The sequence below is a fragment of the Malaclemys terrapin genome, chromosome 1 (assembly GCF_027887155.1).
Source record: "Malaclemys terrapin pileata isolate rMalTer1 chromosome 1, rMalTer1.hap1, whole genome shotgun sequence".
In the NCBI taxonomy this organism is placed as follows: domain Eukaryota; kingdom Metazoa; phylum Chordata; order Testudines; family Emydidae; genus Malaclemys; species Malaclemys terrapin.
This window is the reverse complement of record NC_071505.1, coordinates 63,325,848-63,351,048: the sequence shown is the minus strand read 5'-3', so window position 1 is coordinate 63,351,048 and position 25,201 is coordinate 63,325,848. Positions and strand designations below refer to the sequence as shown.

The following is a 25,201-nucleotide window of genomic DNA, read 5'->3' as shown; positions in this document are numbered from 1 at the left end:
GGCTTTGTAGATCACAGTGTTGTTCCTGTTAGTTTGTAGGTGCCTAAAAGATAGGTATTGCAACACTTGGCATCATGACACAATGCCTTAGTGCCTTTGTTGATCAGGCCAATGACCCTGATCCAGCAAAGTACTTAAACCCATGCTTAACTTTAAGCACATAAATTTGACTTAAGCAGGCCTACTCAGACGCTTATAGTTAAGCCTGTGCTTAAATGCTTTGCTGGATTGGGAACAGAGTGCTTAGCAAATTGAAGGATCAGCCCCTAAGGGCGAATTGGAGCAAACACCATTTTGCACACTATGTCAATTACCACATCCAGATCCATAAATCAGCAAACTTCCCAAATCATATATTCATGGAAGCAAATCCCTATCTTGTTGAGAATAGAGTGAGTTCTGCTAGGCATTTTAATGCCAAAGCAGGTCAGTCCAATTATAGTTATTATTATTAATTATTTGTATTTTGGTAGCACCCAGGGGAGCCGCAGTCCTGGACTCCATTATGCTAGGTACTGTACGAACACCTAACAAAAACATGGTTCCTGTCCCAACAGCTTGCAATCTAAGTAGCTAAATCTAAATTATATGTTATAACTGACTGAAACTAGCACCCCCCACACTATAATGTTCTTGTCCTGTAGCTGAATGCCAGCAGGGAAGTTCTTAAATTCTTTTCTACAGCTGAAAACAGCAAAGAAATGACTTCTGGTCTGATCAGTATTAATGAAGGGCAAACCCAGCAGCACCTGCAGAAATTGGTTTTTGAAAAGTAACTTTGGATCCAGTGAGCTAAATGATCGCTAAAACTGAATTCTGTCCTACACTATATGGTGATTAGGCTCATAAGGATGAGGATGTGGAACTGGTTAAACATACTCAGTACATCCTCAGACATCCTAATGTGGGAGGGGGAGGGATTGGCGTGGCTAATTCATGTCAGATAGTTATGGAAATAAAGGATCATGTGGCCCAAAGAGACGCCTACCTGACACACCTTTTACAGAGCTCAGTGAAACAGCTAATGGAAGAGAGACACAACCATTGTAGGCAGGTGATTGGGGCAGGAGTTTCCATTCAACAATGGGAAGTGTAAGAACTCTCCCCGCACAAGTAACTTGTGTTTTTTAAAGGTCAGAAACTAGAGCGGGTCAGAAATTTTTTGACAAAATGTTTTTTCCTTCAGAAAATGCCGATTCATTGACACTAAAACTGTTTACTAAAATGTATCTTTTTCAACAAAACTTCCTTAGAGGAGATTTCTTGTGTTCAGGATGGAATTTCTGGTCACAACAAAAGGGATGGGGACACACCAGAATAACCAGTATTACAATGGTCAAGCCCCTGCACTGCCTGATTCAGAACATCAACTTGAATCTGGGTCTCTCACATCCCTGTTGAGTGCCCTAACCACCAGACTGGGGTGGGTCAGTCTGTCTCTCACCCCTCTCTGGTAAGGTCTCTCTTTTGTCCTGATACAGAATGGGAAAAATATTTGAAATCTCAAAAATTTTCACAAGACAGGAAAACTGTTTCTCACCTAGTTCTATTTATAACACCACTGGATCCTGTCTCCTACCTTCCTCCTATCTGTTCTCCTATTTTCCCTCCCTGGTCAAAAGTGTAGGTTACTAGCAGCCTGTGCAATACCAATGTGGGATGCAATTGGAATCTAAAATAAGAAATACTGGCACAGCAGGAGTTAATTGTAGATGATCCCCTCTCAACTCTAAACATCTCTGCAACTCTCAGGTGTGGTGTTGTCCCAGAACAAATCTAGGAATTTTGCTATTGATTTCATTGAAGCCAAGATGTCACCCTAGGTCTGCTCAGAAGCAGCATATGTGGCCTTCTGGGAGTTGTGTGCCCTGGTAGATGGTGTATATTTTAGTCTGAATAGGACCCTTACTTACTAAGTTACTTTTGCAAATGGATGTTTCTTAATTTTATGACTAAATTAATATGATACCTAGAATATAATTGAGAATCATTTATTGTATCTACAAATTAAATTGTCTTACTGCATAACTAACAAATATGATTAGTAAATTTTAATTAATCTATTATCTACACTGTGTAACCAAATCTATTCAAATTTAGGTACAAAGACAGGTTGTAGCCATAGTGAACATAATTTTCTATGCAGATTACACTAAAACAAAATTGAATGAGTTCCAGTCTGTAAATGTTGTGATTAACAATTTTAAAAAGCGGCTTTCAATCAATATCCCAAGAAATCAAAAAGGAACATTATGAAAAATGGTGGCAAAAGGTAAAACAAAACAAAATACCCATCTTAATTGAAATGAATGTAATATTTAATTATTTTCTCTCAACTAGGGCTGCGTGGAACAAAGGTGTTCCTTTAAACTCAATAAAATTGATCATTAATTAGAAGTTCCCTAAGAGAAATGAAGATTGATGTTTATAGATGAGTAGGCATAGGGCACTCTAAAATGATTTCTATACCACAGTGTAACATAGAGAGCTTGTCTAGATGGGGACTTCCAGAAAAAATAGTCTGCGTGAACTAAAGATGTTAATTTGAAAAGGACTCGTTAAACCTCATTAAATCCCTGTGCTGATGCTGTTATTCAGAATTAAAGTGGCCTTACTTCAATTTAACTTAATTCATTTTGGATGTGAACTAAACTAAATCAAAGTTGGAATTGGATGGCCTCTTTAATTCTGAATAAGGGTGTTCATAGAGGATTTTAATGCGATTTAACTCATCTACTTCAAATTCAGAATTCTGTTCATTCAGATTAACTTTACTGGATGTCGCTGCATAGACAAGCCCTAAGATTTTTAATGATTATTTTTTAATTCTTCTGTTGCTCCATCCTTCATTACTCTGTTGTTGTTGGGTTGTTTTTTCTCTTGTTCTCCCTTGTAAGGTTGTTTTTAATCATCTATTTTTGCAAATTATTTTTACACCCTTTCTTTCCCATACAGTTTTTCTCCTTCCAATTTGCATTCTCTTTCTCTTTCATTTGGTTACTCTTTTCTTTGTATGCATTATTATACCTTCATCCTGGTTTTATTTAAATCTTTCACCCTTCTGTTTGTCTTTATCCTGCCTTTTCTCCTATCCCTTACTTCTTCAGACAAAACAAAATGTTTGCCTGCCTTCTGCCACTCTCCTCAAAGCGAATCCAAGTGGTGAGGTCACTAGTGAAGTGATCCATGCTAATACGGCTCTGCAGTTGTATTTCTGCTTCACACTCCAGTCTGTATTTAACGAATATCAGTTTTCAGAACAGAGACCAGCACGTATAGCAGAGATAGTGCAGCATTACAGTATTCTTGCCAGCAAGTTAAAGAAGTATGGGCTGGATGAATGGACTATAAGGTGGATAGAAAGCTGGCTAGATCATCGGGCTCAATGGGTAGTGATCAATGGCTCCATGTCTAGTTGGCAGCCGGTATCAAGCGAAGTGCCCCAAGGGTCGGTCCTGGGGCCAGTTTTGTTTAATATCTTCATTAATGATCTGGAGGATGGCTTGGATTGCACCCTCAGAAAGTTTGCAGATGACACTAAACTGGGAGGAGTGGTAGATACGCTGGAGGATAGGAATAGGATACAGAGGGACCTAGACAAATTAGAGGATTGGGCCAAAAGAAATCTGATGAGGTTCAACAAGGACAAGTGCAGAGTCCTGCAGTTAGGATGGAAGAATCCCATGCACTGCTACAGACTAGGGAGCAAGTGGCTAGGCAGCAGTTCTGCAGAAAAGGACCTAGGGGTTACAGTGGATGAGGAGCTGGATATGAGTCGACAGTGTGCCCTTGTTGCCAAGAAAGCTAATGACATTTTGGGCTGTATAAGTAGGAGCATTGCCAGCAGATCGAGGGACATATCATTCCCCTCTATTCGGCATTGGTGAGGCCTCATAGAATTATAGAATATCAGGGTTGGAAGGGACCTCAGGAGGTCATCTAGTCCAACCCCCTGCTCAAAGCAGGACCAATCCCCATCTGGAGTACTGTGTCCAGTTTTGGGCCCCACACTACAAGAGGGATGTGGAAAAATTGGAAAGAGTCCAGCGGAAGGCAACAAAAATGATTAGGAAGCTGGAGCACATGATTTATGAGGAGAGGTTGAGGGAATGGGGATTATTTAGTCTGCAGAAGAGAAGAATGAGGGGGGATTTGATAGCTGCTTTCAAGTACCTGAAAGGGGGTTCCAAAGAGGATGGATCTAGACTGTTCTCAGTGGTAGTAAATGACAGAACAAGGAGTAATGGTCTCAAGTTGCCGTGGGGGAGGTTTAGATTGGATATTAGGAAAAACTTTTTCACTAGGAGGGTGGTGAAGCACTGGAATGGGTTATCTAGGAGGTGGTGGAATCTCCTTCCTTAGAGGTTTTTAAGGTCAGGCTTGACAAAGCCCTGGCTGGGATGATTTAGCTGGGAATTGGTCCTGCTTTGAACAGGGGGTTGGACTAGATGACCTCCTGAGGTCCCTTCCAACCCAGATATTCTATGATTGATTAAGTCACTACAGTACTTGTAATAATTCTTTGATTCTGCATTTGATTCAAGTTGCATCAGTAGGTGAGAGACAACAAGGGGAAATTTCAACAAGCTTAAGGAAATCCTAATATGTTTAGATCTAATTTGATTCAGCCTCTTTACCATGGGGTAACATACGCACTTGAGTCCAAGAAATTATACTAGTTTTTTCCTGCCAACTTTTCACCCTGAAGTTTGTCATCACCTTTATTGACCTGAACCTGCAACCCTGAAAAGTCTTTACAAATCTAGGTCTTCCATTTGGCAGCAAAACCAGCTATCATTATGAATTCAGGCCATATACTTTTCATGTTGTTAAATAGTCAGAACTCAAGTTGTCTGAAAGTAACATTAACGATAAGTAATGCTGCAATTTTAAATTTGTTCTGCTGTCATTAATTTTCTTAAGTAGAACTGAGCAAAACAAACAGGTAATAGACTGGCCTCCTTTCTTATCATCCCCTAATAGTTGTAAACCTTCTGTAGGATGCAGACACTAGTTATCATATGATTAATGTCTGCTTACTCTTGCACTACACCTCACTATTGATAACTGGACATAAAGTATTTTGTCAACACCCAGTAAATACCAACTACTGCATTTTCAGTTTGACCCAACATTTGCTAGTTATTGTTTTAACAATACGGTTCATCTTCTTTATTGAAGTTCCACATTTATGGAGCTCTTTCAAGCCTGGGAGTCTGCAGCCCTTTCTGTTGTTAAAGTGGCAACAGTTTTGTGCGAAATCATCACATGACCATTGATCACTTCCAGCTGGATCTTGGGTGTTATTTATTTGTCTGTGATGGTGACTTTCTGGAAATCAGGTGGCAAGGAAAATGCATCCAATAGGAGATGTGAGAGGGCCAGAACCCATTTAACAGGTGTCCCAGATAGGAATCAAATGTACATGATAGATATGAAAGACATATATACCAGCAGTAATTCTTTGCTGAATACATTACTAATTCTTCTCTCAACACAAGCCTTTGCTTTGCTTTGATGATATATATATTGTTTGTTTAAATCTATAGCAGGAAGCTAGGTAAAAGGGAACTAATGAAGATTCTAGACAGTAGCTTTACAGTGAAGCAGAGACAGAATAGCTTTAAAGAAAATATCATTGCCCTTATTCTAACACAGTGCATTGTTCAGTGTTAGAAGAAAGCTACTCTCTCCATGGACCTTTGCCATGATACATGATATTTCCTTCTTTATTTTAAAACTTTATGATTTAAATGAGCAGAACATTTAAAAACTCTAGACTGTCAAGGTTTAGTTCTGGTAATGTTTGCTGAATATGCACCTTAAGGGTTATCAGCGCCTACTGAGCCATTTCAAAATGTCATTACCCACAGATCTGAGAATGCATGCCTGACAGGCCAAACACACTAGGTGAATATCAATATCATACACAAGAGCAAGTAAGCATTTGTTATTTTGGTTTTAGGATAATCTAACCTTTAAGATTTAAAAATTTCCTCTCACAAATTATAAGCATTACAGTTGATTGCTCTCTTGCTGTGACACTTTTTGGGTAACATGTAGAGAACTCCATTTTTGGTCACTCATTAACATTTTCCTCTTTATTCCGTGATTATTGTGTGCTAAGACAAAAAAAACAAGATGTCATACAAATGATTTCATTAAAATATCCCTAGTTAATTTATTGTTTGGCTTGATGTCTGTTGATAAATAGACGCCAGGAATTATTTTTAATTATATCAATAGTTGAGACTCAAAATAGGCCCTTCAAAAACATTGACCTAATATCAGATTTTTCTTTTAAAAATAAATACATGAATAAAGGCTGCTCAACTCAAGGGAATGTTTGGTCAACTAAGACTGTGAAGACCTCAAACTTCTTCCTCCTCACAACTCCTTCCTGTTTTAACCCCCCTACTGTCTCCTCCAATTAACAGAAAAATTGTCTTGGTCCTCCCCACATCAAAGTCTCTCCTCCCTACCAATTACATTTGTATTAAAAACATACACATCAAGATTTTAAAACGTAAGGATCAAATTCTGGTTCCACTGAAGTGAATGGGAGATCCACCATTTACTTCATTGGGACTGGCTTTTGGCCATAAAGGCAAAATAAATTAGCGATTCTCTTATTTTTGTTTTATAAATTAAGCCAGTGGAATAATGAATAAAAATTATATCTGAACTGTAATCCTTTGAGGATACTCTGTCTGATTTCCCGTCACTTGTCTGAATGTATTATTCTTTTCATTCCTTCTTTCATAAGAAACCAATTGCGTCCTCTTGGCATTTATTGCAGATGAACAGGAGAGTTCTGGAGCAATTATTTACACTGTAGAGCTCAAGCGTTATGGTGGTCCACTTGGGATCACAATTTCTGGTACTGAAGAGCCCTTTGATCCAATAATCATCTCAAGTCTTACTAAAGGCGGACTCGCTGAAAGGTAAATTGGAAACAATTATTAATAGGACTTCCATTTACGAAGTTCATTTCTTCCTTCATTCACATGGACATGCTGATTTTTTTCTTGCTTAGGAATGTGTTGATTTTCCCAACATCTAAGAAAAAAGATAAACTAACCATTTCCAGTCTTTGTTGTTGTTTTATGTTTCCTGTGATTTTTCCAAGCTCAGCAGTATCATGGATATTTTATCAGGATGTTGTTGAACCTACAGCATGATTTTCTTAGAGTGATAAGGATTGCTGACCTTGTTGTAAATCACCTAAGAAAGCTCCGCCAGCCAAACTCCTCCATCACATGAAGATTTTATGAACTCCTTTTGAAAAGATGGCAATGGAATAGCTAAAAGACACTCTGTGTGTGTGTGTGTGCGCGCAAATATAAAATGCACATATATGCACACACAGATTGTGTATATACATATATACTGTACATGCATACAATACACAGTCTGCATTTGTGTATGTGCTTTTTACACATACATGTAGTGGCACCCTTAAAAGCTTGGAAATTACATTAGATAACATTAATTAAGGATGTTAAACATTTCCCTACAGTAAGTGCTGTATAGGAAATAATGCAAATATTGAAGTTACCTTATCTATTTATTTCAGGGAAATTTTGCATGTATTTAAGGGTAGTTACTATAGGTAAGTGTGTGTGTATTATATCCAGAGCAATAAAAATTTATATGTGTATATATACACACACACACACACACCCCTACATGAGCAATAAATCCATTGAACAAGCCAGTCTCCAGTAATACTTATTTTTAATGCAAGTTATAAATTTACTATTTTGTAAGAGCAATATTAATAGTTTATGGAGCTATTATTTGTTTGACGCTGTTCAAATCCATAACCATCTTGTGGATGTTCAGAACCTGTATGAAATGAGTGGGTGATTTTAGGCCAAGATTTTAAAAAGTGAATAGTGATTTCGGTGCCTAACTTGAGATACCTGAACAGAACCTGAGTTTTAGAAAAGTCTGAACACCCACAGTCTGAATATCAGGCCCCTTTAAGGTGTCCCAAGTTGGGCACCCAAAATCACTGGTCACTTTTCAAAATTTTGGTCTTAGGTCCTGATGGGGAGGTGTCCACTACATATAGTCATTGCAACTGACACCTTTGCTGGCCATCTTAAACAGAGAGGCCAAGAACTGAATGAACCAGAAAAGCAAATATATACATGGGGAATGAACCAGGTGCATTGACACACACAATGTATCTTCTCATCTCTTGAGGTGATTCCTACAGAACAGGCATATTGGTGCGACAGTGGGTGGTTTTCCAGGCTACCATTGCACTTGCTGTATCTGTCCTGTGATTATGAGACTTCAGTTTCCAGTGCTGTCAAAGTGGTACTTCTGTAAACATTAAGTTTACTTTAAAGTTATTAAAGTATTTTAGGTTTTTTAACAAATGAGCACCACTCAGGCTCCTTATATGATCAGTTCACCCACATTTTGCCACAGCAAAGGAGACAGAAATCTTCATTGCTGTGCATTATCTCTGCTGCTCGCACTGCAGCAGAAGTAACTTAATTTACACATCCTTAGTGGCAAATGTACTGATTAAAAGTAGTTCCAGTAATAATACTTTACATGTGAAATTAAAAGGAACAATTGAAAATATACTCGCATGTCTCAAAATATGCAAAGAAATTGGCTTTGCTATTTTTTTCTGTTGATCTTTTCAGTGTTTTATTTCTGATGCTTTAGGACAGGTGCAATTCACATAGGAGACCGCATCCTAGCAATAAATAGCAGCAGTCTGAAAGGAAAACCTTTGAGTGAAGCCATACATTTGTTACAGATGGCAGGAGAGACTGTCACCTTGAAAATCAAGAAGCAGACAGATGGTGAGTATGGCTAGAGTCACATTTATGCTCTTGAACCAGTGTATTCCTACACCTTAAACATTTGAAAATGTATGTGCCAGGGGAAATTTCTTGTCCATAATGAAAGGGAAGGGAAGTATCTTTTTAGGTTGCAAAGAGGCTATAATCATGTTTGTTTTTAAACCCTATTTAGCTGCAAGCCCCAAGAAATTTTCCATCTCGGGTCACTTAAGTGAGCTGAGTGATGCTGAAGATGAAACCTCTTCTACACAGAAACCAAGCAAACTCTCGGACATTTATTCTACTACAGTTCCAAGTGTGGACAGTGCAGTAGAATCATGGGATGGTTCTGGTATTGATACTAGCTTTGGAAGCCAAGGTACAAGCAACAGTTTCAATCACCACTTAACACAGAAGTGATTGGATGTCTGAATCACAGTTCTCCACATTAGAGAAAATCCTACCCGCCAACTTTCAACTTTGTACTTCACAGTGTGCACGTCTCATTACGAGCACACCCCTTGGTATCTGGTGTTATTTCTTACACTCAGGTGGCCTTGAGTTCATTCTTTCATAACATTGTGATGGGTTATGAGGCATTTATCAATATATTAACAGGCTTGCATTAGCTTTACAAATGTCTGAATGGCCCAATCCATAGTTCATCCACACTAAATGAGCTTATCCTTCAAGATTAGATTAATACAAGGCACAGAACACATTGAGTGTCTGAGGCCCATTCTCATTGGTTTTTAAGATGACTACAATGAAGATTTATTGTAAACTGCTGAAGGGGAACACGAGAGATCATTCAGTGATTTGTTACTCTTTTGTTTCTTCTTCATTCCCATGACATTAGAGTCAAACTTTTAGCCCTCAAAGTAATCACTGTGTTTAAAGAGATTATTTAATTAAAGAAATAACAGGCTTCTTATTACCTTCAAACTTCTATAGCTAGATTTGACTGTTTATTTAATAGTATTTTTTAAATAATTCACGTTAAGTATGTAAGATAAGACGTAAGTTTTTTAGGCTATAGAAAATGTAGGCAGTTCTTTATTACTCTGAATTACAAAAGAACAAAGAGGCTTCCAAACATCTTCATATGTTTTCTTTGACCATCTTTTAAATTATTATTTCTGTACTACCACTGGTGTGCACAGTACATCTTTACACAGACAGATCACCTAACCCAGAAAGATTTTTCTTCCTCCTCCTGATTTCATTAAATTGTTCAGTTGTGTCTTCATCTTTACATTTCTGTCATTTTTGGGTCTTTTTCTTATATAGGATCCTATTAGCCTCCTCCCCCCCTCCCGTCCCAATTTTTTACATTTGCTGTCTGGTCATCCTATTGTCAAGAGGCAGATTGACAACTATATATGATTCACCTTCTTAACCTAATAACTGCAAACAAATCTCCTCCATCTGCCTTAAAAATACTGTCCCATTCTTGCGTCAGTATATCTCATGTCTCTTAAACTGCCTGAGTAGTTATCAAGTTGTGTCTTACTATGAATATTCTCTTATCTTGGTACTAAAATCCCCCCCCCCTTCTGTATTAAATTCTATTCTAGCCTGACCTGTCACTTCTCAGTTTGGCTCCCTTTCCAAGCCTTTCTTGGCATAAATATAAACTAAGCAAATTCAGGAGTCTTGGAAACCTTCTCGTAGCACCACCAGAAAATATTTTCTCTTGTTTGTTATACTGATTTAGTGCTGGTGGCAGTGTTTCTCCCCACAGATGGATTGACACTATATTTAGGACCATTGGCTAATGTGCCAGCATGGGGTAGCCAGAGCATTCCCTACATAGTAATCCATAACACACAAGCAAAACCCTTGTCCTGAACAGCATCTGGGTGCATTAATGCTGGCCATTCAGCCAAAAGAGTAACGGAGTAACTCCATAGCTACACTCTTTTGAGGGAGGTGATTCCAGACAGATTCAATGAAGTGAACTGCTCCTGTGTATTGGTCACCGATAAACAGAGCTTCTCAACAAAAGAGAGCTTCTCCAGCAGAAGTGTGTGTGGAAAAGTTCCTTGTACAGGGGTTAAAAAGGAAAATGTAAAAGGTCAGTGCAGTGCACCAAACAGACACATGTGGTTTCATTCATGGGTCAATAATACAGTAGATTATGCTTATTAGCAACTCTTGGTTGCCAGCAAAATGTTGCCATTACCCAGCAGTTGCTAATAAGCAGAAGGCAGGTTTGGGAGGCAGCAGCCAGGGAAGGAAGTGCTTGGACATGTTGTCAAGTATCAGAGGGGTAGCCGTGTTAGTCTGAATCTGTAAAAAGCAACAGAGGGTCCTGTGGCACCTTTAAGACTAACAGAAGTATTGGGAGCATAAGCTTTCGTGGGTAAGAACCTCACTTCTTCAGATGCAAGTGAGGTTCTTACCCACGAAAGCTTATGCTCCCAATACTTCTGTTAGTCTTAAAGGTGCCACAGGACCCTCTGTTGCTTTCCTTGGACATGTTGTTCCTGACTGCAGCCCTGCAAACCTGCCTGCAGGCAGGACAGCAGCAGGGAGGGCGACTGCAGCTCTTTAGAGTGAGTGGGGCCACTGGGGGTCCATAGGGCTGAACTGGATCTTGCCCTGTGCTCTTTAGCGTTTGGGCCTTGCTTCCTACCCTGTATGCAGTCTCCCCCACCCGACCCCACCCCCAGCAGGTTGCAGACTGGAGAGTTCAGAGAGAGGTACCATGCAGCTCTGACATCTGGGCTGGAGCCTTAGTCCCCGCTACTGCCCTGTCCACAGCGCACAGCCCCTTACCTCCTGTGTGGTCTCTGTGCGCAGGCAGGTTTGCCAGGCTGCTGCCCCAGAAGGAAGTGCTGGGACAAACTGAGCACTGGCTGCAGGTAGGTTTGTGGGGCTGCCCCCTGGGAAGGCACATCCCAGTGCTTCCTTCCCTGCCTGCAGCCTCACAAACCTGCCTGCAGGTGGGGCCTTTCTTTAAAAAAAAATCAAATCGCTAATACGTGGCATTGCCAATATCCAAATCCCATTAACATTGATATTAATGGGAGGGGACTGGTTCCCAGCACAATGTTGACATTAACTGGAAGTTGCTTAATATCAAGGATTGTTATTAGAATCTACTGTACCAGGTGTTCATCACCACAATTCCTTAGATGCTGTAGGGATGTGTTGGGTCATTGCACAGGGTTCTTCATATTTGGAATGCAGCCCACATTAAATTAAATAAGAAAAGTTTCACTGAAATAATGTTAAGCCATTCCAGCACACGCAGGACTGAATACTCTAGACTGCACAAGCAGCACACGATAAACCTGAAGTGTCTGGAGATGGCCAGTGGAGAAATACCCTTGTGCAAGGAAAATTTTCCATTGGTGTAAATGTGGCAGAGACTGCTCTGCCACCTTCTACGCAAGGCAGTCTTCCCAACCCTTATCAAGAGGGGAGGCCAGGAGTGTGTCAGGGGCTGTCTGAGGATGCATGCGGGTAGGGCAAGGAAGGGAAGGGACCTGGTGGAACAGAGCTGTGCCATTTCTGATCCTCCAATGGTTTAAAGTTCTTTGGGGACCTTATTTCAGAGGTATATGTGAGGCCTGCCTTTGTGTAGCCCTAACATACACTCAGAGCGCAGTGTGTTCCCTGTGCCACCAGTCTCCGCTGTGTCCCCACCGAGCTCAGATGCAGTGGAGAATTGGTGCCAGAGTGTTTACTGTAACATCATGCACTGTTCAGAGATCCCTGCCAATTCTGAGCATATTACGCTAGATTTAAGAAGGTTGGTCTAATGGTTAAATCACACACTTGGCACTTAGGTTATGTCTACACTGCAATTAGACACCTGTAGCTGGCCCGACCCAGCTGGCTCGGGCTAAGGGGCTGTTTAATTGCAGTGTAGATGTTCGGGCTCGGAGACCCTGTGAAGTGGGAGGGTCCCAGAGCTCAAGCTGCAGCCCGAGCAAACATCTACACCACAATTAAACAGCCCCTTAACCTGAGCCCTGTGAGCCCGAGTCAGTTGGCCCAGATCAGCCATAGGTGTCTAATTGCAGTGTAGACGTACCCTCAGAAAGGCTGGGTTCTATTCTTAACTCTACCATAAATTTCTTATGTGATCTTTGATAAATCACTTGACCACCAAGACACTTCACCTTTTTATGTCTTGATTTCCCATATATGTTTAATGGGGATTGTAATACTGATCTACCTCTTAACGGTATTGTGAGGTTAAATTCATTGTTTGTAAAGTACTTTGAGCTTCTGAGCTGGAAGGTGCTTTATTAATGCAAAGCAGAAATAGTCCTAAAATGCAACCGCAGATATAAATCTGAATGGCTCTGGTTTTGTTGTTTTAAATTGAATCCTTAATGATCTAATTTAAAAATTTAACTGAACCTGCTTAGATATTTATTTTGACTAGATTTTCTATCCAATTGAGCTGTGAGGTTAAAATCATGTTCAGAGGCATGACAGGTTGTACTATAAGCAGCAAGATTTTATGCTGTTCTATTTCAGTCCAGGGAAACAAGCAGGTTAGTTTGACAGTGTGCCAGAATGCACTGTACTGCTGCCATTTCATTTCCCTTATGGAGAGCAGAATGTTCACCATGCAGCTGTAATTTAGTTTGACAGTAAACTGCACATGCATCACACACATGGCTTCTTACAGACACACCGCTCATATTTCTGCTTCTGTCAGACCAAAATAATGAAATATTGTAACTGTAAATAGTTCCTGAACCTAAAATAGTGCTAACCTGCAGGATTACGAAGAATGCTCAGCCCAGCCATCAACAGAGACAATAGAAGTCAATAAGGCCCAGCTGGTAGCATTCTAGCCTTTTAGGACAGAACATTTTTGGGTAGAGGTGCCATTCTTAGTATAAGATCTTTAACTGGGGCAGGTCAGTTCTGCTTATTGCTGTTGACTTCCTACCTGGAAGTTAATGGTCCTTTGGTAGAAAACTGTACAAAAAAGTACGGTTAATCCTGAGGTTCAGATCCAATCTTTTTTTCCCCCTTCAGTAAGTCAAGTTATAGTTAGAATGATCAGACATTTTTATAGGGTCTTTCCTCCCAGAAGATTCAAAAGCACTTTCCAGTCTTCAACTAGGTCACAGACTGTATACAGGGAACACTTCCTCCACCAATGAACTGAAACAATAGTTTAATGAGGCACAACAGTACAGATATCACCTAAGGACAGGAAGTAATGAATACCTTATTCCAAATGCAGGGGAATTGAAACTGGGGGGAAATTTAGATAGGCAGAATGTAATTAACCTGAGATAGAATTCGGCCAGGACAATGAGGTTAGCCCCTCTACTTGTATCAAAACTACCATGAGATCACATTGTATAAGGACTGTAACTCCTTTAGCAGCACAGTGCCCTGTAATGCTATGCTGGAACATTGGTCCAGTACTGACTGAGAAGAGTGTCAGCTATTGAATCCCTAATACTGCTTCATATAGCACATAGGTATTCTTCTGGGGGGCTCCCATCCAAGTACCAAGTCCATCCAATCCAGTTTACATTTTCAGATATGACAGGATCACAGCACAAGGAGATATGGCTGCTGGCCAAGTCTCTGTGTGAACTGGAGCTGAATGCATAAGGGCTGCCACTTTGACTATCACTTGGATCTGGTTAATTTAAAGTGCTTTTAAGGATACCTTAAAATATGAAACATGTAAAACCGAAAAACAATATAATCTTAGTTTGCTTCAGGCAGCGCTGCTGTTGACTTTTCACTTTTTTACATTTAAACTCCATTGCCTCTTTTTTCCTGTTTTTCTTGAAAATTCAAGAAAATGTGATACTTATCAAAGATACTAGATGAACAGCCCTGGAGTGGGGGAGAGGGGGGCAGGGGGCAGAGACACAATCTAGGACAATCAGCTTCATTTGTATTGCGGATATTTAACATCTGGTTTCAGCTGGTTTTAAGGGACCTCTCTTTTTGCTCACAATTAATTGTGAGTACAACTTAGACATCTAAGTATCTAATTGTACCCACAAAAAATTACCGGCAGTTGTGTGCCCACAAATTATGGGTACAAGTTTTTGAACATCTGCCTATTAAATATATGCATTTTCAGTTATTTGAACATCTATAAAGTCCAAAGTATATGATTAATTTTTTAGGTCCCACCTATCAGGCTTCAGGATACAACTTCAATGCATATGAATGGAGGAGTCCTAAGCAAAGAGACAATTTGTCCCCTCCCAGTAGACCACGAAACCACCCGTTTCATGACATAGGACTGAGTGATGATGAATGGGACAGACCAACAGCAAGTGGGTAAGTCACATGCTAAGTTGTAATGTGAGATTTACAACTGCAGCAAAATTGCAGTGATTTTTCTTTAAAAAATGAGCACTGATCTTCTTGAATGAAAATACCTTTAATAACCCAGCTTTTCAGCTTCTCCTTTCTAAGATGCCACTTCATGCTGCATGAGATTTATAAGGATAGATCAGTGACATTAATGAAAGGCTACGAAGTTGAAAGCAAGGCTTGTAAGTAACGTGAGTTTCTGTGCATAAAAGACATAGCATTAGGTGTTAATGTCAAAGAAAAAAAATCCTTGAGGTGCTTTTCCCGTGGTAGGCTTCAGATGGTAGAAAAGAAGCCACCCTCCCCCTCCAGGAGGCAACCAAAAAAGACGAAAACAGGAAAAGAAACAAGAAGTTCTATCAGCTCCTTCATTCCTGGGGTTTAATCTAAGGACTCAATAATGCCCATTCTTAAATGACATACAGAACGCTTTCCCAGGGACGTTGCAGAAAGTTTTCCAGAAGACACTTTCCGTACTTCAGGAACATAGGTTCATTAAAGAAGCATTCCCTTATCTCTCCTCAAAGGATTTTTTCTCCTAGGACTTGAGAAAGACACAAGGAAAGCTAGAGTCTTCTCAATTCAGGAAAAGTTTAACAAGATCCAGACACTGGTCTCTATGGTGTCACAGAACAGAGCATTATCCATCCATCTTTACCTGCAACACCTAGGTCTTCTGGTCTCATACATAAAGATTACATAGTTCACGGCGTATGAAAGTTCCAGGCACACTGGAACCGTTCCACACAGGAGATATAACAGAAGGGCAACATACTATCCAAAGAGGTTCAGTCCCTCAGCTGGAGAAGGCATGGTACTCACATAACAGTAGGATTCTCCCTTTATAATCTAGACTCCAAGTCCTGACCACAAATGTCAACCCTTCAGCTTGGGTTGCACACCTGGGCAAAACAGTACAAAGGAAATATGGTCAAGGTCAGAAAGGTGACACAGCATCAACTCCCTAGAGAGCAAGAATGCTGGTTCTTTGGGACTTCCAGGATTATTTGAGGAATGAGCATGGCTTGGTTCAATACAACAAATAACACAGCAAGGACACACAAGAAGCTCAAGTCTAAACAGTAGTGCGATGCAGATTCTTTCCTGGTAGTCTCCACCAGGGAAGTCCACACTGAGCATAAAAGCAAACTAGCTAAACCATTAGATAAACCATTTTTTGAATGGTCCGTGAACCCAGTAGTAATCCAGCTAATATCCAGTGAGCGAGGCCAGCTTCAGGTGGACCTACACACATCCAGCTGAAATGTGAAGCCTTCTCTTCACAAGGAAAGAGAACCAAGAATCACTGGGAGCAGATGAATTAGCAACTCTAGGCTTTCCTCCATCTTCAACTACTAGGAAGTGTGAATACAAAAAGAGGAATGAACAGAAATGCTTATCACTCCAAAGGCTGTAACCCTCAGTCTTAGTGGAACTGTTGCAGAGGTCTTAGCTGCTTCTACCTAGGTGACAGGATTTTCCAGAGCACACTTCTCATCCCAATGCAGACTACCTGAGCCTAACATCCTGAGTGGCAAGGCCTAAACAAGAAAGGATACTCATCCAAAGTAATAGAGATTCTCATAGCCTCATGCAGGCCTTTTACCTTCCTGGACCGAGCAAGAGTTTGGACAAAGTCCTCCTGTTGATTCAAGAGAAATAGAACAAGCCCAGGAAAACAGGCATGCCAGCTCTTCTAGATTTCTTACTGCAAGGCCTAGATTTGGGGCAAGGCCCTACAACATCACATCTCATGACCCATCCATTCAAACTGATGGCATCTAATCCTCTCCATAAAAATCTCTGCTCTTGGAAGATATGAGCCATACTGTATCTTCCATGAGGACAAAGTAGTGCTCAATGCTCTGGAACCATTCATAACCAAGATTAATTCCTCCTTTCATAACTTTCAGGAGATCATTATTCCTTTGTTTTACCCAGCCGAAAAAAGCCAGATGTGAGGAGAGCAGTTAATCCATATCTTAAATAGAGCTGATTAACCCAATAAAACTTCATTCTTATTGATTTCCTTCCATCTCAAACACCTTATGATGAAAGTATCCAAGTCTTCCATTGGTAGGTGGATTGAGGTTGCCTCTTGATACTTAACCAGAAGGATGCAACAAGTGTACTCTAGTAGATGTGGAGATTTAGGCCCAGATCCTTGAAGATATTTAGGCATCTCACTCCTATTGATTTCCTCAGTTTCATTGACTGATTGAGAATCTGGGCCTTAATATTCTACATACCGAGACTCAAATGACTGAAGGTGTTGAATTGGTTTCTAATAGGACTTGGAATTGTTAATAGTTAGATTTCATCCATTCTAACTGAAGCTGTTCCAGACGTGAAAAATGGCATTAAACTATGGAAATACCTTTCTTCACCCTTCTACCAGCCAGGTAGTAAAACATCCAGTCCTGTTGGTGAAGGGATTTTAATTCTTCACAGACAGTTAATTCCATATTAGTGCACTGAAAAAGTGAAAAAGCAAGACATTGACTCTACTGTGATGTGTGAGCAAACAGAAGACCAGACTTCTTGGACACTGACTACTGAGATTACAAGTGTAAAAAATTTAGTAAAGGAATCCATCCGTCCTTGCTATATGCTTCCAATTGTTTTTAAATTAATAGCTTTGTTTTACCAAAAGAAGCACATTTAGCCTCCGTTCAAACTCATCCTTTGTTTCTTGGACCAGATATAATCGTGGGTTTGATAAATTTACTGTTTGGGGACCAGTTAAATACCAGGCTAAAAAATTTCATCAGATATCAACAAGGAATCAGGGTAATAAAAAATATCATATAATTTGTTGAAAATAAACATCATATTTTCCAGCTGTCCTTTAAAAGCAAAATCAATAGAACTATACTTCATACAAAAGCTATTTCCTACTTACCAATGTGAAAATCCTCTGAGACATGCAGCACAAATAAAAATAAAGATTATCTGAAGACAGTATCTAGAATATGGACTATACCACTACTGATGGGATTCCTAATGGAGCTCCAGATTCTTCTGAGGGACTTGCCCATCCTTCCAGCCAATCAGAAGAAAGGATAGGGCTCTAGCCCCTTTCTGCCACTGCCTCCAGCTAAGTTCTTTGTCCCTCCCCTGAGTAACACTAAAAAATACTTTTTTCTGCCTGCTTTGTGTTGTGTAGTGCAGCTGCAGAGAGGAGAGAGAACATGTGGCAACTGAAAGAAGTGGGAGCATTAGGGGCAAGTCAAGGAAACCATTCAGAGTAAACTACAGCGGAAAGACCAGGGAGGTAGCTAAGGGAGCATGGCAAGAGAAAAGGTGAGAGCTAGAGGGAAGAGGTGGTGGAAGGGGAAGGGAAAAGAGCAAACCCCAGACTGAACAATAGTGAGTGAAACCAGAAAAAAAGGAGAGAAATGATTGAAATAAAAAGCAGAATAAGAGAAAGCAAAGACAAAAAGTGACAGTAGAGAGAGTAATGGGGAGAAAACAGGCAAAACACATCAAATGCTCCAGGCAGGTAATGGCACTGAGACCCAACAGTCTCAGTTCAGACACTGATCTATGCAATGGGGGCTAGGGTGACCAGATGTCCCAATTTTATAGGGACAGTCCCGATATTTGGGGCTTTTTCTTATATAGGCTCCTATTACCCCCCACCCCATGCAGATTTTTCACACTTGCTATCTGGTCACCCTAATAGGGGCTCAAGTCAAAAAAGGTCAGGACTCACTGCACTAGTAAAATACTGGGTTAGATATGGATTACATATATTGTATTAGTAAGAAACTATATTGGATATATTTGGCTGTTTGAAATCAGTGCTGGTAATTAAACGCAAGTACTCAGAATGGTAGAAAAAGCCAATTTTTAATAGGGTTACCATATTCAAACATTTAAAAAAGAGGACACTCCACGGGGCCCCGGTTCCGCCCCAACTCCGCCCCTTCCCCACCCCGGCCCCGCCCCAACCCCTTCCCCAAAGTCCCTGCCCCAACTCTGCCCCCTCCTCTGAGCACCCCGCATTCCCCCTCCTCCCTCCCGCTCTGATCTTGGTTGGGGGTTGCTAAGTGCTTCCCTGCTCCCCGCAGCCCCTATGCCCTTGCCTGCCCTGCTCCTCCTCACCCTGCAGCCTCTGCACCCCCCCGCCCCTGCAGCCTCTGTTCCCCCTGCTCCCCACTTGCCCTGCAGCCTCTGCACCCCCCCGCCCCTGCAGCCTCTGTGCCCCCTGCTCCCCACTCGCCCTGCAGCCTCTGCACCCCCCCGCCCCTGCAGCCTCTACACACACACACACACACACCCCACCGCCTGCCCTGCTCCTCCCGCTCACCCGGCAGAGGGAGAAATGCAGGCTCCACGTGGAATCAAACACAGCCCCGCTGCTCTGTGGGAGAGGAGGGAGCGGGGAAGGGGGAGGGACTCTGGCTGCTAGAGGCCCTAGTGGCTGCGAGCGGCTTTCAATCAGGCCAGGCATCCAATTAGCCACGCCGCACGAGGGGAAGGGGGAAATCCCGGACATTTCTACTTGATTAGAAATCCCCCCCGGACGGCCATTTAACACTGAAAAAGCCGGACATGTCCGGGGAAACCCGGACAAATGGTAACCCTATTTTTAAGCTCAAAGACTTTTCTGAAACAGCATTTGAAAAGGCCTTTCGGTGTTAACTGGGAGTAACTGCATCTGTATCTGAGCAGATATCCTCACCAGTGCTGAACAATATCTTAGAATAGACACTGGCGCTCTATGGAAAGACATTGTGAAAGGAGACACATTTGCTTGAAATGGCCAACCACAATCTGCCTAACTGATGGTGGTTGTAAGAAAGCATCCTTGAAGCAAAGATGCCACATCTGTGAAGCATTTCAAGCTATAATGTTTGTGGCATTAAACGCTATTATGTTAATGGAGTACTAATAACACTAGTTTGGCAATATGCTATTTATCAAGGAAGCACAGAAATACCACCATAATGGTGCTTCCTGTGTGTGTGTGCACATGCACACTTCTTCCGAACTTCTTGTCCATCCAGCCTACTGCTAGCCCTTTAAAATGCTATGCTGGTGTCACTCTGTATTGTGTTTCTGCAGTAAATTGGTTGTTTTTATCAAAACTCTCTTACTGGCCCACTCTCCTATGTGTCACTGTTAGCAAAATCTTGCAGGAGAAAGTTGGTAACAAGACTTCAGCACTTTTCTGAAACAAAGCATAAATCCTTAACAATAAGAATGGTCCTGGGAATAGACTTCATTGGGGCTTAAGCACATGCTGAAGCACTTTGCTGGATCAAGCCCTAAGTCTGTGAAATAGCATTGAAGTCCTGAAAGAGAATCTATACCCTGCAGGCTGTGGTTTGCATACAGCAATTGCAGCAGTTGCTCTGATGGAGGCATGGATGGGGTTAAATTGATTATGATAAATGTAGCATAGAATGAAGGAGACAGCTGAAAGTGTCAGGATTTCTTCTTGGACTAGATAAGTTTGCGAGACATTATTTGCAGACTGGAGGGCCCTCTTTGCATACCACAAGGGAAATGTGTGGGTGGAAAAGCCTAATTACAAATATTTCATTGCACTGATCAGCTATGAACTGTAATGATGCCTGGTTCACTAACTTTCATTAAGATGTCCCAATTATTACAGAAGGAAATTTACATTCGATTGTTCTTAGAATCTACTTCTCATTCCCCTTATAAAACACTGCTCAAAATCCACCTCTTCTGCAAGCAGTCAGCTGCTAGTAATTGCCCATGTATGGGAGACTGGCTATCACCTACTTTTTGTATCCTACCTACTCTCCCGTTCTTATTGTAATGCTTCCCCTTTTTAATCTAAACAGCTAGTCAGCGTTCAGCGCCCTGGAGATGTTCCAGTTGGAAGTAGAAATGGATGGAGTCTAGTATTCTTCCTGGGGCAGTCATCTTGTTTATTTTCAAGGAATGTACGAAGTCCTGTTTGTCTGAACGTAGGAGGAACCAAGAATAAAAGGAGCAGTTTCTTAACTGACAGCCCCAAGCCTCTTTACCCAACACCAGACTCAAAAGTTCTCTCTAGCTTTTTCCAGGATCACAATGTGACAGGCTCCTACTTGGCTTCCTTGCTTTTTGCCTCTGCTGCTCTCCCTCTTTTGTGTGTCCCCCCTTCTCTTGTAGGGTGTGTCTACACTGCACACTAAGCCTGAGCTCTGACTTATATTTGAGCCCAAGCTCCCCTTCTGTCCACACAGAAATCAGTCTGCTCAGGTCAGCAAGCACTTAAGACCCCGGTCCTGGGACCCTGTTAAGAGGGTGGGTCAGAACCCAAGTCCCACTGTGACTCACGTCTAAGCTCTGTCATTTTGCAATGTTGACGTAGCACAAGCCACAGACCCAAGTCTGAAGGTCTGGGTAGCGCAGTAGAGATGCATTAGTACAGCTGTGAGATCTGGTTCTAGCAATTGTAAGTCCAGGTTTACAATGCAGTGTGGACGCTCAGGCGTGGGCTTGAAAACACCAAGTCTCACAGATCAGGTCCACAAAGCAGAGTAGATGTCTGTAAGGGGGTTTCTGTTTAACTTTTCCTGACAATTATGTTCATTGAAAGGTGCATTAACATCCAATCTCAGAGGTTTGTGATCCAAGCAGTCACCGGTATCTCTCAGCATAACACTGACATTCTGTTGTGTAGCTGCTGTGTGTGACAAGACACTTGTCTGACTAATGCACTGCAAAGTGAAGCCTGTGGGTTGTTTGTACATTTGACTGAACTTCTCTTTGTGAACCCAGCTTTTCAGGTGCCCACGACAACAGTGAAACTGACCAGGAGGAAAACTTCTGGTCTCAGGCACTGGAGGATTTAGAGACCTGTGGCCAGTCAGGAATTCTGAGGGAACTCGAGGTAGTGCAATCTTTCTAATAGAGATATAACATTTTTCTTTGTCTTATATTCATTTTCTGTTCTCTTCTTCTTTTTTCTTTATTTGCATTAATCACACAAATTCATTTAAAAGCTTTAACCCCTTTCCACAGGACAAGGCTGACAGGCGTCTGTATTTGAGAAACATGACTCTCTTGGTACCTACCCTTTATGTTTATATTTTTGCTTGTGCAGCTGCCTCCCCTGCCCCAAATAAAGCTATTTTCTGTTATATTATGCAGTTGAAAGTAGATAAACATGATCACCCAAAAGCTTCCTGTCTTGTAGCTTCTGCTGTGCGCTCTGCTAACACATGCAGCATTTTGTGCAGAATTTTTAAGTGGCCAGAATTTTCCAGCAGCGGTGCATCCCACTCCTTAGAGCCGCTTTATGAAGTTTTTCTTGGCATGTTATAATTTGCCTCTGGTCTGTAATCTACTTTGATTAAGATGAACATAAAAGAAAAACATCTAAAATGTTTTTAACAGGAATCTGTCAACTTGTGAACAAAAACAGCACAAGAAATGTTCACAGTAAAGAAAAGTTGTGGTATACAGTAAATTTTCACATTGCATCCTGAAGTTATTTGCAAACCTGAACTCCATTATAACTTTGTATCAGATGATTTTGGGGGAGGTAAGAGGAAACAATAACTGCGCATTTTTAATACATTTTCTGTAAGTTCTTTAATCAGAACTATTAAAAATACTGACAGTTTTAAAACTGTCAAATGGAAAATCCTAAAAATATGTTCTTTTATGTTCTTTTCAATTTCCTGAGCTCCAAAACTGGCAAAATCTCATTTTCATTTTTATGTCATATGAAGTCTCTTAGCAACCACAAGGAATGTGAATGGCATAACTAGGTGAAACTTTTGCAGTTCTAAATGATTGTTTATGCTCAGATTTATGGCTTCTGTATTGCATGTACGGTTACTTTAATGTGATTTTGAAATACTTGTAATTGCAAGACAGAGAAATTAAGAGAAAAGTTAATGTCGGTTTAGTTTAATTCTGTGGTTATCTATGGCATGGTACCACGGGGTTCTCTTGTGATTTTCATTATTCAGAGCACAGTAAAAGGGTATGGAAATAGATAACCAAAATGGATATTTCAACCAATTGACATTCTTACAGTTTTTACCATCAATTTATGGGTTTGAGTGCTTTACTGCTATCACTATATGTAATTGTATGGCCAGCACAATTCTGAACAGACATCTGTCCACATAAGATTATAGAAGTAGTATTCCCAATGGATGACAAGATGTCTTTTTGCATCAGAAGGCTAAAATGGGCTGTGTCTGTTTTTAAAGTATCATCCCTACTTCCTTCATTAGGACTCCCTTCTCATTGCTCATTTCAAGGTCTTCAGCCAAACAGCAAGGTGAAATACATTTTATCAAGTCCTCTTGCAGCTGCTGTTTCACAAGGGAGCATCATAAGTCACACTTAATGTGTTGGGAAGCTGTTACAACCATAGTACTGTCACATAATTAAGGCAGTGCTGGTGCTGACGGGAACATGGGCAGCACCGAATCCATCACCAGAACCAGTGGTTCTAATCAAAAATGTATCTGATTTTCTTCTCCATTCCCATATTTGGGAAGGGCTGTCTGCATCCTCTGTCCCCTTGAGTTGTGACCTTTCTGCTGCTTCTTCCCTAATCTAAGAGGAGACTCCCTTCCTCATCAAAATCCCTGCCCTGGCAGTGGTTACAACCTTTACCCCCAGTGCTTGCAGAAAGTAAAACTGAATGTTTAAGGGCATCTGATTAGATTTTTACATTCCACAAAACAGAGGAAACAATTCCTCCTCTATATTGATATTTGTCGGCATTAAGCTATTCTACCCTGGGGATGAAGTGGGAGTTTTGCCTTTGACTTCAGTGGATCCAGGTTTTCACCCTTTGCATCCACAGCAATATTACCAATGAGAAGGGTCCTGTTCCTGGGAGAATGAAATTGATGCAAGAGACAGAGCTTTGTATCTCTTCACATGCCGGTGGTACTTCAGAAAGTTACTGCTACAGCATCATTATTATATTTGGGTTCTTCTCAAGCAGCTACTCTAAATGATCTGCTGTTCTGTGGCAGTGTCTAGTCACCATCAAAGGCAGTGCTGGTTCTAGGGTTGCCTTCACACTTCGCTGGTTCAAGTATTTTTCCTTGAAATCGGCATATGCCACTATAATAAATGCCTTCTTTTGTTCAAGTTCTAGGGAAAGCTAATGTACCAGAATTTGGCTGTCATTTCATTTAAAAATATCCTAAGTGTAAGTAAACAGTTGTACTGTTCAGGGCGTTTGGCTTCATAAAAATAGCAGTTTTAATGCTTTCTTTGGCATTTTGGTTTAAAATGTCATCTGAAAACCTTTTGCTCACGGTTGGGCTTTTTTTAGTGATTTACAACCAGTTTGTATGTCTATCCTCCTGACTTTTACTGTGCCCTGAAGTGGTTTTGTTTTGACAAGAGATTAGAGAATTGTGCCTAGTGTTATGAAGTAACCCTTTCTTTAATCCAACTTATAATTTTTTAAAAAAAAACTGTTTGTTAATGCTGTAGGCAACAATTATGTCAGGAAGTACAATGAGCTTGAATCATGAAAATCCACAGCCTCGCAGCCAACTGGGAAGACAAGCCAGTTTCCAGGAAAGAAGCAATGTGAGGCCACATTACAGCCAGGCTGCCCGCAGTAACACGCTGCCATCAGACGTGGGGAGAAAGTCTGTGGTTTTGAGAAAAATTAAACAAGAAATGAAAGAAATCATGTCACCAACGCCCGTTGAGTTACACAAGGTCTGTAATTTTTATTTTAGCAGTAATCCTTGCTTTGGATTAATGCATGCAGCATAGGGAATCTAATTATGTGTGATATATTAAGTACTTTTCATAATAGTCCCAAAGACAGGCTTTTGGGGCTGTGTATATTATTTCTTGCAAACACACTAATGATATATTCTTATGGGGGAACAAATAGAGTAAGATGCATTGTCATTTGCTGTTTGCTTTTAAAGCATATCCTCAGTGGATACTGCTCTTTTCCAAGGAGAATCTGCTAACAATTTGATTTGACAGCAGTGATCATTCATCTCTGCATCATGTATTTATTAAGACAACAAAGTTTAATTTGCAGAAAAGATATTTCTTTAGAAAACTATGCACAATGGCTTGTGGCTCACATAGTTGCTTTACAACAT

At 40.8% G+C, this 25,201-nt stretch overlaps 1 protein-coding gene across 11 annotated transcripts in view; it reads left to right on the top strand.

Annotated features, from left to right (window-relative positions):
- GRIP1 (glutamate receptor interacting protein 1) overlaps nucleotides 1-25,201 on the top strand; it is a 357,507-nt gene that overhangs the window by 317,996 nt on the left and 14,310 nt on the right. For 4 of the 11 annotated variants that reach the window (XM_054025817.1, XM_054025809.1, XM_054025854.1 and 1 more), the window contains 7 exons: nucleotides 6,767-6,944; nucleotides 8,689-8,828; nucleotides 9,001-9,186; nucleotides 14,936-15,092; nucleotides 21,873-21,984; nucleotides 22,116-22,160; nucleotides 24,567-24,800. In XM_054025817.1, the coding sequence (XP_053881792.1) occupies nucleotides 6,767-6,944; nucleotides 8,689-8,828; nucleotides 9,001-9,186; nucleotides 14,936-15,092; nucleotides 21,873-21,984; nucleotides 22,116-22,160; nucleotides 24,567-24,800 (1,052 nt within the window). The remainder of the gene's footprint in view (nucleotides 1-6,766; nucleotides 6,945-8,688; nucleotides 8,829-9,000; nucleotides 9,187-14,935; nucleotides 15,093-21,872; nucleotides 21,985-22,115; nucleotides 22,161-24,566; nucleotides 24,801-25,201) is intronic. The other 7 variants (XM_054025862.1, XM_054025827.1, XM_054025871.1 and 4 more) reach the window with 3 other exon arrangements.